General features: G+C 35.7%; 1 protein-coding gene across 1 annotated transcript; it reads left to right on the plus strand.

Moving 5' to 3' along the window:
- Positions 1-11429: 11429 nt before the first annotated feature.
- Positions 11430-12866, plus strand: LOC110876022. The gene is made up of 4 exons (XM_022124206.2): positions 11430-11871; positions 11963-12028; positions 12124-12464; positions 12537-12866. The coding sequence occupies exons 1-4, from the start codon at positions 11430-11432 to the stop codon at positions 12864-12866; spliced, it is 1179 nt and encodes a 392-aa protein (XP_021979898.2).
- Positions 12867-13132: the final 266 nt, after the last annotated feature.

Raw genomic sequence — 13132 nt, forward strand, 5'->3', positions numbered from 1 at the left:
GCAGGATCTCCTTGAGCTTCCACTATGCAGGGATGAGGATGATACAAGTTCCATGGACTTTGAATTACAGTTCAAAGGACAAGTTAGGGAATATTTGATGAGGCAATAAAAATCCAAGACCAATGAAGAGTTTTGGCATCATCTGTTCCAGGGGGAGATTGTTGGGATTGAACCCTACAAAGGAACAATTGATTAAAGCCAAAACTAGATCAGATCAGTGGATTCAGAATAAGCAGATGTTTGCATCAGTCTTTCCCCTTGGAAGTGGCCCTAACAACAAATGACCTCCATCCAGTGTTCGTCTACAATAACTGCTGATCTTCAACAACTGCTAAAGACTATTAAAGATTGTTGAAGGCTAAGCACTGATGCTCAATCTACTGTCGTGGTTCAAGTACTGCTGAAGACACTAACACTGCTGGAAGTATAACAGTGGAATGAGAAGTAGTAGTTTAGTTTACTTCTTTGTATTGTATTATAATCAGTGGTTAGATAACAGTGTTTGTATAGATCAGTGGTTGTAGGTTGTTAGGAGGTTAGATGTCACTTTCATGGTGACGTCAGCAAAGATGCTTCAGTAGTTTGCTTTGTACTATAAATAAAACAGTACCCTGTACTGTTCTATTAGCTCTTTCTTCACAAGTCATTCTGTACGAACAAACTAGTGTGAGCTCAGGCTGAGGGGGAGATTGTATTGCATGCATGCATTGTTATTGAATATTGTAATAAATATAATCATTCGATTTCATGTCAAACATGTGTGTTGAAAGCAATTTTTCCATTTGATTGTGTTGAAAGTTTATTTCATTTAATTCCGCTGCAAATTGTTTATCATTCATCTTCACCTTAATCAAACAAACACAGTCATAAGAAACTCAGATCCTAACAATGTTATTCGGTCAGAGGTTCTTCGCCAGGGGTTCTTCGCCAAGGGTTTTTCGTGAGTGGGAGTTTTTCGCTAGAGGAGGGTTCTTCGTGGATCCTGAAATGAAGAAACCCTAGTGCTTCTTCAACAGCCGCCACCCCTCTTCAAGAACAAAGCCACTGTTCGTTTGCAGATCTGACGAAAAACACTTTCGAATGATGAAAAACTTGATTTTCTTGGTGTAAAACATAACACTTAACTCTTTTGTACAGTCCGATTCAGCTCAGACTCATACATTCGGGTCCATATCTGAATTTTGTTTCTTTACACCACATTTACATCTTGAACAGAAACACCAAAAATCACTGATTTAGAGCACATGTATGCAATGAAGTCAAGACAAACTTATTTGTCAACCAAATTACTGTATTGTAAAGTGTTTAAAAATTGATTAGTGATCCATAGATCTAACCCTATTTCTTATTAACAATAAATTGTCAATAAGAACTATGTGTGATGAATGTATCATGATCAAGGTCATTGGTTAGACAAAAATGCCAAATACTGTTGGAAAAAATTGATGTGTATACTAGAATGATGAGCAGCAATGATAAGTAGTGGTAATCCTATAGCAGCTAGAAATCAACTTAGTTTTGTTCCTAGATTAATTAAGAAACATATGTTTTTTTCTAGGTTGAGTTCCTAATGATTTCCGCATATTGATAAGCGGCATTCGAGCATGAAAACATGCCAAATCTAGGAACTTGGAACCTGGTTGCGGGTATTCTTGTTTCATCTCACTACAGGAAATACCCGCAATAGCGGCCACCAAGTTTGGAAACGAAGATGCTGATGAAGTGGATGATTATACAGATATGATGTAGAATTATGACATTTTATGTGTTAAGTAGTTTTATGACGTGTTGTGAATAAAAATGAACCTGGATGGTGACGTTTGTGACGTTTATGCTTATGTAGATTGTGTTTATTTAGTTTTTGTGTGTCGTGAACCCGAAATTAGCAGGTTTAAATGTGAAAAAACTGGAAAATAAAAAAAAATAACGCTTTTAGGGGTGACATAAGAGGTCTTTAGCAGCGACATATACCACCCGTATTGCCCCGTTTTCTTGTAGTGTGAAGAAGATGATTGTCTACTACAGTTCATTCAATAGCTCAGGCCTGTCCCATTTTGGAGACTTTTTCCATATCTGTACGTACTTACTCAAATTATATTTATTTTTGTCAAAGATATCAACCTTAACGTGGAAACAGTTAATATTGTTTAACCAGAACAGTACCCATGAAACCCATTTATCTAAACGAGTCAAATGAGCTGGCAGGTTGTAAATTAGTTGTAAACTGATTAAATGAGTCGTAAACCGGCTGGGTTGGAATAAATGGGTTGACGGGTTAACCTTGTAAAATATAAAATTTTTATTTTGACTAAACTGCAATTTTACCCTTGGGGTTTAGGCCAATTGGCACTCTGATCCCCTCTAACGAAATAATTGCAATTTTACCCCCCCAACGTTGGTTTTATGTCGCACATTTACCCCACGACGTCAATTATGTTAACAGATCTGTTAACTCTAATGTGAAATGACTATCTTACCCTTTAATATTACCCCCAACATTCTTGTTATGTCTCATAATTACCCCCTACTGGTAAATTACTAAATTGTCCTTTCTTGTTACCCCCTATAGTTTGTGTTAAGAAACAATATTACCCCCTGCAACTTCCAAAACCCTTCCCGCCAAAAAAGTTTGACCAGCCAAAGTCAACTACACATGGTAATTAACAAGAAATCTGATTTAAACTTAATAAATACTTGTATTCAAACCTGTTCTATGTTTGTATACTCAAAATCAGAAACCTATAAGCATTACAATGGTAGTTGAACAGGTTTGAAGTTAACCATTGTAAACATGTGTAGTTGAACATGTTCAATCATGTCCAAAACACATATACTAGAATAGGTTTGAATACAAACATGTGTAGTTGAACAGGTTTGAAGTTAACCATTGTAATGCTTATAAACAGGTTTGAAGTTAACCATTGTAATGCTTATAAACAGGTTTGAATACAAACATGTGTAGTTGAACAGGTCCAAAGCACATATACTAGAACAGGTTTGAATACAAACATAGACATGAAACTGCTGATAAACAAACTAATGGATCATCTGAATCTGATAAACAGGTTTGAAGTTACCAATCTGACCACAAACTAAATGCTCAACTGAATCTGATAAACAAGTCCTAATGGATCATCTAACCTGCTGCAAATGGACATGAAACTGCTGAATCTGAATGGATATGAATCCAAATGGACATGAAACAGCAGCAGGTTTTATGGTTGCAAATGCACATGAATCCAAATGGACATGCTGCAAATGGACATGAAACTAAATGCTCTAACTGAATCTGCAAATGCACATAAACAAACCAAACATGCTATCATAAAACCTGCTGTCATCAACATTTTGATCCATAAAACCTGCTGAATCTACAAATGCACATAAACAAACCAAATGGACATCTAACTATCATCATCTAACATTTTGATCCATCTAACCTGCTGCACAAAAACAACTAAGCCTAACTACAGTGTAATCTAACATGGTCAAAATCATCTAACATTTTGATCCATTCAATAGACATTCAAACATACCTGCTGAGGGGGAAGTTCAAACATACCTGCTGATCAATCTGCTGTTCTTATAACTAGGCACATCAATCTACTGATCAAGCATATATTAATGTTTGGTAAAGCACATCAATCTACTGATCAAGCATATATTAACTATGTACAAGTACCTACATTAGCTAAGTACTTGCTAACCAAGCTAACAACATACCCAAAATCATCATTTTACACAAAATGCATAAAGGCTTCCAACAACATTCATCATTTTACACAAAATGCATGTTTAACCTACATATACATAAAGGCTTCCATTAAGTTAAGTTAACCTAAATATTACACAAAAGCTAAATAACTACTAGAGTAAACATCCGCTCAACTCTCCGATGGATAATGGAAGTTGAGGACAAGCCTACTTAACATGGAGACCACCAGGTGGACCACCACTGATGAGCTTGATAGGCTCATCGTCAGGTCAACTGTAAAAAAAACACCAAACATCACAAAATTAACATGGAAATCAGATTCAATCAGACTAATTGTGAATACCCTGTTTAACATGAGACTCAATCGGACACAAATCCGACCCTAACCCTGTTTATAACATGATAATAACTAACATTGACACAAATCCGACCCTAATTAACTAAATTGGGTGATTGTACCTGCCGTGCGGCGGATGACGTAGCGGATCAGCCAACAAAGAAGCGGCATTGTAGCTGAATGCCTGAAGGTGGTGTCGCCGGAGAAGGTGGTGTCGCTAGAAAAGGTGTGTCGCCGGAGGTTGATCGATTTTAGCAGGAGTGGAGGATCGGTGGGAAGGTGGGGGGCAAATGTGCTTTGATATCTTACTTATAGGGTGTTGTATTGAATAAGCTACACAATGGTTTGTTGGAAATTACTTTTTACCCTTTGACCTTTACATTTTTATGTTGACTGTTAACCATAATTGACGCCGGGGGGTAAATGTGCGACATAACACCAACGTTGGGGGGTAATATTGCAATTATTTCGTTAGAGGGTCGGGGTCAGAGTGCCAATTGGCCTAAACCCCAGGGGGTAAAATTGCAGTTTACTCTTTTATTTTTAAATGTGTTGATGATCGAATTTTTATTGAACGGGTTATCCCGAACACGATGGACTAGAAATAATGAACGAAAACCTTGTTATTTTGTCGTGTTCCTGCCATATTTCAAATCATGGCAGTAATTGATATACTATTTATAATTAGGTTTAGGATAAACACGATTGGTTTCAAGACATAAACGTTTGGCGGAACCATAAAACTTGTTTCTCGAAACTTTAAGCTGTCAATTTGTTTTTGCAGCTACATTGGTTTTCACCAATGAAAAGGAGGAAAATAAGACGTGTTGTGGCTCCTAACGTTCATGAACACCTGAAGCGTCTTGAAATGATTGGATACTATGGTCGAATCAGTGACCTTGAGCTTGCTGTGTATGTCATAGAGAATGCAGCTGCACTGAAGAAAATGGTAACAAGGTTCATCTTGTAGGAGTGTTAATGCTTTGAAGCAGCCAACCACAGTCCGCACGTCACCCAGCCCCCCCCCCCCCCCCCCCCCCCGCCCTACGCCAGGCAGAATATCCATGCCAAGCGGGCAACACCGAGCCGGGGTGGTGTAGCCGGTGTTAAACCCCCTTCAACACCACAAACCCACGCCGCATACCCACCAGTCTAAGTACAAGTGTTGCTAGCAGACTGCTAGTAGCAGTTATTGTTGCATGATGTGTTATGTTGAAAATGGTAACAAGGTTCATCTTGTAGGAATGTTAATGCTTTTTGAATGATGGGTATTTTGAGGGATGATGAAAAGGTGGCGTTTGGTTCAAAGAATCTTTAGGAAAAAATCAGAATGGTTTAAATGAATTGGAACAAATTCAGGTGATAACTGTAATGTGTTTGGTTTGGTTGGTAAATTTATAAGAAAAAAAAAAGAAAAAAATGTGTTGCTAAACTAGGGTCAGGTCGGTTCCCTTCTGACCCAGTTGCAACTTGCACAATCACCTGAAAATCGCCACCACAACCATTGAAATCGCCACCCCTGAAAATCGGTGCTATTTCCCACAATCACCTGAAAATCGCATCTCCATTCATTTGTTAATAAAACTATTAGTAAAAATATATCGGTAAAAAAATCATTTGTAAAAACATATTGGTAAAAAAATCATTTCTAATGCCCGGGCACCAAACATGAAAACAGAATAATCATTCAAGTACGGATGATTATAACTTAGTAATAGGATGTGTGATATGAGTATCCGAATGGTTACATGTTTCCATAGAAATTATACAAATTAATTGACTTAAATTAGGCACGAATCATAGCAAACTACAATGACTACACATCAAGAGTATCTCTAAAGTCAAATGCCATAATTGAGAAATCAACAATCATTGACAACCACACAACTTCACACGGCCATTTATCAAAATTGAATATTACAAGTTATTAGAAACCATTGGTTCGAACTCTATTTGGGTTTAGAACTCAAAGCTTAAATTCTGGAAATTTGTAGCATCAATAAGTTTAGAAACGTCACAACGATTTTTATAACATGTTAGAACTCAGTAATCACTAATACATAGCCTTTATAACATGTTAGAATTCAGTAATCACAAATACATAGCCTATTTAAAGAAATTTAAGAATTGACTATTTATGTTCTACACATTTACTAATTGTAATATATATTTGGGCTTATTTAATGTAATTAATTATTTGTGGCCTGGGTTAATAATTTGATTCAACATTTTTGAAGGCCCATAGGTGGAAAAAGCTAGAGACATAAACAGGAGGATTCACACAAGGAAAACAATGGATCTATGGGACTCAAGTTGAAATAACATAATTAACTAGTAATAACCACCCCGTGTTGCGGCTGGAGCATGTATAAATTCTTTCGTAACACATTAATTGTAGCAACTCCAATTCTTTTGTAACATAACAATTGTAGACCACACTATTACATATATCCATACCAAGTTGCATAATTTTACAGATTGTGTAAACAAAAAAAAAAGTAGGGTATACATTACAAGATACATACAATAATATCCCTTCGAAGAATATTATGTTTTGTTTAATGACAAAATTTTTACTACTGCCTTCAATACACCATGATCCAAATCTTTTTGCTATTTTGCCACATCCACCTCATTAATAAAGTTATAAAGAAAATGAATTTGAAAGGAAGTAAAAAAAGATAAAAACGAATATAATGACATTCGAATGTAGCAGTGAACAGTGAGTAAATGGGGATCAAATCTTTGTTTGTATGCCGCTTGAAAAAATAGTACAATAACTTCATTCCCGACAAGTTTTTTTAACATTTATTTGTTAATCTTTTTTTATAACTTGAAATATAATATAAAGATTTAACTTCAACAAAAACCGTAGGTAGCGTCGCATCAAAATTTATTTCGTATGTTTCTAATAGTCCTTGAACTCATAATCTCTAAAAGCGTTTCTTAATTAATTGATAAAACAAAATATAAACCCTCAACACCCTGTCCCTACTATACCTCACATCCAGTACAACTTGAGTAGATTTTTGTTATAAACCAAATCTTTATCATCTAAAGTACCTTTGGTTTTCTTAACTTGTTCAAGCTGCTTACATAAATAAAATAAACGAATGATATAACTATAGTCACTAAAAAATTATGTATATAGCCACCAATCAACACCACCACCACCCCACCCCAATCAAAACCACTAATCCATCACCACCACCATCACTAAAAGGCAGCACCACAAAACCACCATACCAAACACTAAAATCCCATAAAAAAGCACTACCTTTTCCGTTCTTGCAACTTGAAAGTGTATAAAATAACAAAAAAAAAAAAAAAAACTCAAAGAAAAAAAACCCACAAAAATTTAGGATTAAAACATTGGATTAAAGAATCTAAAGGCTCAGACCAACATGACAGCCGCAAAAGCACATGAATCCATCATTGCTTAAAAAGGATAGAAAGTATAAGCTATAATTAAGGTTCAGGTATGGTTTACCCTATGATCATCACAACCATATTCGATCAATCTCAGACGAAGTTAGCATCATCGTCATGGATTTTATCTCGGAGAATCTTCAAAGCAAAAGATTAAAAGCAAGAAACAGAGAACAAATGAAGGCACCAGATTGTTTAAGCCCGCCGCCGCCATAGGTATGGTTTACCCTATGATCATCACAACCTCTTTCTCTGCTTCTCATTCTATAATCAACGCACATTTCTCTCTCCATATTTGTCAATCGCAGATCAATAACCACCATTGGAATGGCATGTATGTTGCCAGAAGGAGTAGAAAAATAAACCTAAATGGTTAGAGAGATAAAGAAACAGAGGTTGAAGATGATTCAGGGTTTCTCTCTCTGAAACCAAAAGTATTTTATGAAACCTTTACGTGTTACCAACAACATACACTCCAAGTATGAGTCATTAAACCTACTTAATTATAATACAAAAGTAGCACACGGATAAAATAAAACCATCTTACAGTTTATTATGCATAGGGTACAAGCAATATTGCATAGTTGCAAATTATATCTTTATATAACATAATATAATAAATAAATAAATAAATAATATCCACACAACACACTTTAAGTACAACCAACTAATGCCCATTTGTGTTACAAATTGATAATACATAATAGAACTGAAGTGGGCTGTGAATGGAACCAATTTAAATTATTAGTGGGCTGGAAAAACAAGTATTGGGTTGGAAGAGGACTAAAAAGAAGAAGTTTGGGCCAGCAATTAACAAAATAGCGGACCGCACTAAAATATAATTAGGCTTATCTTAATTTGTTGTACCGACCTAGCCTGGGGAGAAAACGGCAGAATCGAAGGGGGGAGAAAAGTAAGGCTGAACCAAATAGTTTTTTAACAGCCACTTAACAAGCGTGTAATCTCACCACATGATGCTTGTGGTAACGAAACTCTACTTATTCTAGCTATATAGGTTAATTAGGTTTTTGCATGACTTAAACAAAAAGTCATCATTTTGTTTTCCACATAATGATAAATATGGTTTAATGTATATGATTACTAGGTTAAAACCATTACACGGTTTGAATAAATGTAATTTTATATATTAAATAATTAAAAGTTATATCTTTATGAACTCCGTATATTATACGGGTTAAATAAATGTAATTTTATATATTAAATAATAAAAAAGTTATATCTTTGAAAACCCTGTGTATTACACAAATTAAATAAATGTAATTTTGCATACTAAATACTAAAAACGTTGTATCTTTAAAAAAACCCGTGTATAATCGGGTTGAATAAATCTACCAACTAATAAAAAATTACATCCTTAAAAACCCCGTATATTACACGTGTTGAATAGATCTAAAAAAGAGTTACATCTTTAAAAACCATGTCTATACACAGATTAAATAAATGTAATTTTGTATATTAAATACTAAAAAATCATATCTTTAAAAAACCCATATATAGTCGGGTTGAAAAATCTACCAAATAATAAAAAAAATTATATTCTTAAAAAACCCTGTGTATTACACGTGTTAAATAAATATAATTTTACATAGCAAATGTATATCTTTAAAAACTGCGTGTATTACACGGGTTATATAAATGTAACTTTATATAGTAAATAATAAAAAGAGTTAATTACGCAGTTAGTCCCTGTGGTTTACACTAAATAACAATCTAAGGTACTAAGAGTTTAAAATCACGTTTTAGGGTGCTAACTTTTAATTTTTTAACAAAGTAAGGTATTAACGTTAAGTTGCTGTTAAATGCTAACCCTAACACCCTCACGTGCCATAAACGTGAGGGTAAATATGTCATTTAAATGAAGGCCTCCTGCTATAATTAAACTCTGTTTCATTCAACACCCTTCTATTCATCTTCACCCCTATACTCTGTAAACCCAAATCGAGTAAACCCTGATTTCTAGGGTTTGAACGTTTGAGCGATGGATCTTATGAGACAAGAAGATGAACCATTTGACTACGTTGGCAAACACGGTAAGTCGCCTACTCAATAATGCTTTATTGGATGCTATTGGCAATGGATTTTGCATAATTTTCATGTTCTAAAAGATGATCAATGTTGATTTCAGGTACACAAACAGGATTATTTTCTCTGAAGATACACTACAATGGGCAATTTGGAATCAAAAATCAAAATCTTTGCTACATAACTGGTAAGGTAATCTATGTTGATTTCATGGATACGGACATGTTTTGTATCCATGATGTCAACGATGCTATGAGGTTGTTAGGGTTTTCAGAAGATAAAGTTCATCATTTTTATTTTGTGGTTCCTGGTAGTGAGATACATAGTGGTCTTATGTCTTTAAGCACTGATGATGATGTACGAGTCATGAGTGAATATGTGCTACAAGGTTCCAAAGTTATAAGTCTATATGTAGAGCATGGTTTAGGCATTGCAACTGAAGATGTGACAGTCAATGATGGTAAAGTAGATGACCCAAAGAATGCACAAGTAGATGAAGATGTGACAGTCAATGCTGGTAATGTAGATGACCCTAAGAATGCACAAGTAGATGAAGATGTAACAGTGAATGTAGACTTTGATATGAATGATGTTGAAAGTAGGACTGAGAAGTTTAGTAATGAAGATGTTGAGAATATCCTAAGACAGACTGTTGTTGATGCTTCTTTTAATGAGATGTTTAGTGATCACAACACACTTGGTGATGTTTTAAAACCTTATGTAAGGCCAGCTGAACAGAAGGAAAAGGGTAATGAGAATGAAAAGGGTAATGAGACTGAAAAGGGTAATGAGAATGAAAAGGGTAATGAGACTGAAAAGGCTAATGAGACTGAAAAGGCTAAACAGAGTGAAAAGGTTGAACATGATAATGAGGATAGTGGTGATGAGGACATTATCGATGAGGAAAATGAGGTGTTTGAGGTAGAAGTTGATATGAGTCAGTTTAATGACAAGTTCCAGGCTAAGCATCAGATGAACAATGAAAAAGAAAATGATAATGCTACTGAAACAAGTGTGGATGATACTGAACATGATCCCTTAGAAGAAGAATATCTTAGCAATGATTCCCTTGGCACATCTGAATCTAAAGGAGAAGTTACCATTGAAAAGCATAGGAAAAAAGCATTTAGGAGGATTAGGAAACAGCAAGAAGCTAGTAAGGAAAAATGTGCATTTTATGTAGGTCAAACATTTGGTGATAATTCACAGGTGAAGACCCTCATCAGAAGACATGCAATAGAAACAAGAAGAGAGATTATTTTCTATAGGAATGATCAGGAAAGGATAAGGGCCCAATGCAATGGGAGAATTCCTGATTTTGAAAGGGCCCAAGAGAAAGAAGGCCCAAGTGAAAGTCAAAAAGATGGCCCAACTGAAAGTCAAAAAGATGGGGGTAGGTTAACAAAAGAAAACCCTAATAAATGTCCTTGGGTTGTGTATGTGGCTAAGCTTAAAGATGAACCTACCTGGGTGGTTAAAACGTATAACCCACAACATAAGTTTTTTCAAACAAGAACTTCAAGGCACTTCACATCTGAATGGATATCCAAGGAGATAATGTTGGATATTGAATCAAACCCCAAGATCCCAATAAAAGCTATCAAGGATCAGTTGCAGAGGAAATTCATGATGGAAGTTTCAACAATGAAGGCATTTAGGGCCAAAAATATGGCTGCAAAGCATGTGATTGGTGATTATTCAAAGCAATACAGGCTGCTAAGAGATTATGGCCTTGAACTACAGAGAACAAACCCTAACACAACTTTTAAAATTGACCTTGAACCATCCAGTATTCATGCTTCTTCAAATAATAGGGTTTTCAGACGGGTGTACATCTGTCTTGGTCCATTGAAGGAGGGATTTAAGGCTTGCAAAAGAGAAATCCTTGGTTAGGATGGATCTTTTATGAAGGGGCCATTCCCTGGTCAACTATTGACTGCTGTGGCTATGGATCCCAATAATGGGATCTACCCACTGGCATATGCTATAGCTGAGGCAGAGTCAAAAGATTCCTGGACATGGTTCTTGGATCTTTTAAGGGATGATCTTGAATTACCTGTGAATGCCAATTTCATTTTCATCTCAGATAGGCAGAAAGGAATCATCCCAGCCATTGCTGCTGTCTTCCCTAGTGTAGAACACAGATATTGTGTTAGACACATTCATCAGAATTTCAGGTTACAATGGAGGGGAAAGGCATACAAGGACATGTTGTGGGCCATAGCTACAGCCACTACAGTTCAGCAGTTCCAAGACAAAATGGAGGAAATGAGATTGATGAACCCTGATGCTCATCACTATCTAAGCCAAATTCCAGCAGTTCATTGGACAAGAAGTCACTTTTCAGGTATAATATTTATTGTAATTCAATTGTTTAATCACTATTGGTGGTTTGTTTAATCAAATATAAAGTTAAGTGGTGTTGAACATGTTAACAGGTAGGGCTAAGACTGAGGTGTTGTTAAATAATTTGTGTGAGGTGTTTAATGCAAGATTGGTGGATGGTATGTATGATTACTTTACTAAATTTATGTTATTATGTTTATGTTATTATATGTGTTTAATCAATTTATGTGATTATATTTGATTATGTTAACAGGTAGGGATAAGCCCATTATCCGTGCTCTTGAATATGTTAGAGAGTATTGCATGAAAAGGATTGTCAATGTGCTGAAGGTTATTGCTAAGACTGATGGTGTGTTGACTCCAAAAGCTGCTGAGCATTTTGAGCTTGTCAAAAAACATGCAACCAATTTAATTGTGCAGTGGAATGGTGGTCCTAAGTATCAAGTTAGTTGTAATTTGGGTGAAAGATATGGAGAGCAGTTTGTTGTGGATGTCATTGAGAGGACCTGCACATGCAGGAAATGGGAAATAAGGGGCATGCCTTGTACACATGTTGTTGCCACCAACTGGGATATGGCTGCAAATGGTTTGAAGGTATTGTCATTACTGCAACTGAGGTGGCTGCAAATGGTTTAAAGTTAATGTCTTTTTTTTTTGTTTGCACAGGTTGACATACCAGAGAGATGGGTGGATGAGTGCTATTGGTTGTCTACATGGAAGAAGGTATACTCTTACAAAATAGGCCCAATCAATGGAAGAAGCATGTGGCCTAGGGCACGTTGTAGTACAAAACTCCTTGAACCAATGTACCACAAACCTGTTGGCAGACCAAGGAAGATGAGAAGAAAGGATGAAATGGAGAAGGAAGATAGCATGGTTAAAGATGGCAAGTTGAGTAGGAAATGGAAGAAAGTGACATGTGGAAGCTGTGGAGGAAAAGGTCACAATAAAAGAAGGTGCACCGGACAAGGCTCAACTGCTGCTCAATCTAGTTAAATAGGATGTTTGGTTATGCTTTTTGATGTTTGGTTATGCTTTTTGATACTTTTTGATGTTATTAGGCTGCTAAAACTTCTGGTTATCCTTTTTGATGTTATTAGGATGTTTGGGATATGGTTTTTGTAAAACTGTTGTTATCAGTTTGGGATATGGTTTTTGTAAAACTGTTTGGGATATGTTATCAGTTTTATCTTATGGTCTTTTTGGGATATGTCTCAAACAGTTTTATCTTATGGTCAGGTTTGTCTTATGGTCAGGTTTAT

This window comes from Helianthus annuus, chromosome 9 (assembly GCF_002127325.2).
Source record: "Helianthus annuus cultivar XRQ/B chromosome 9, HanXRQr2.0-SUNRISE, whole genome shotgun sequence".
In the NCBI taxonomy this organism is placed as follows: Eukaryota; Viridiplantae; Streptophyta; class Magnoliopsida; order Asterales; family Asteraceae; genus Helianthus; species Helianthus annuus.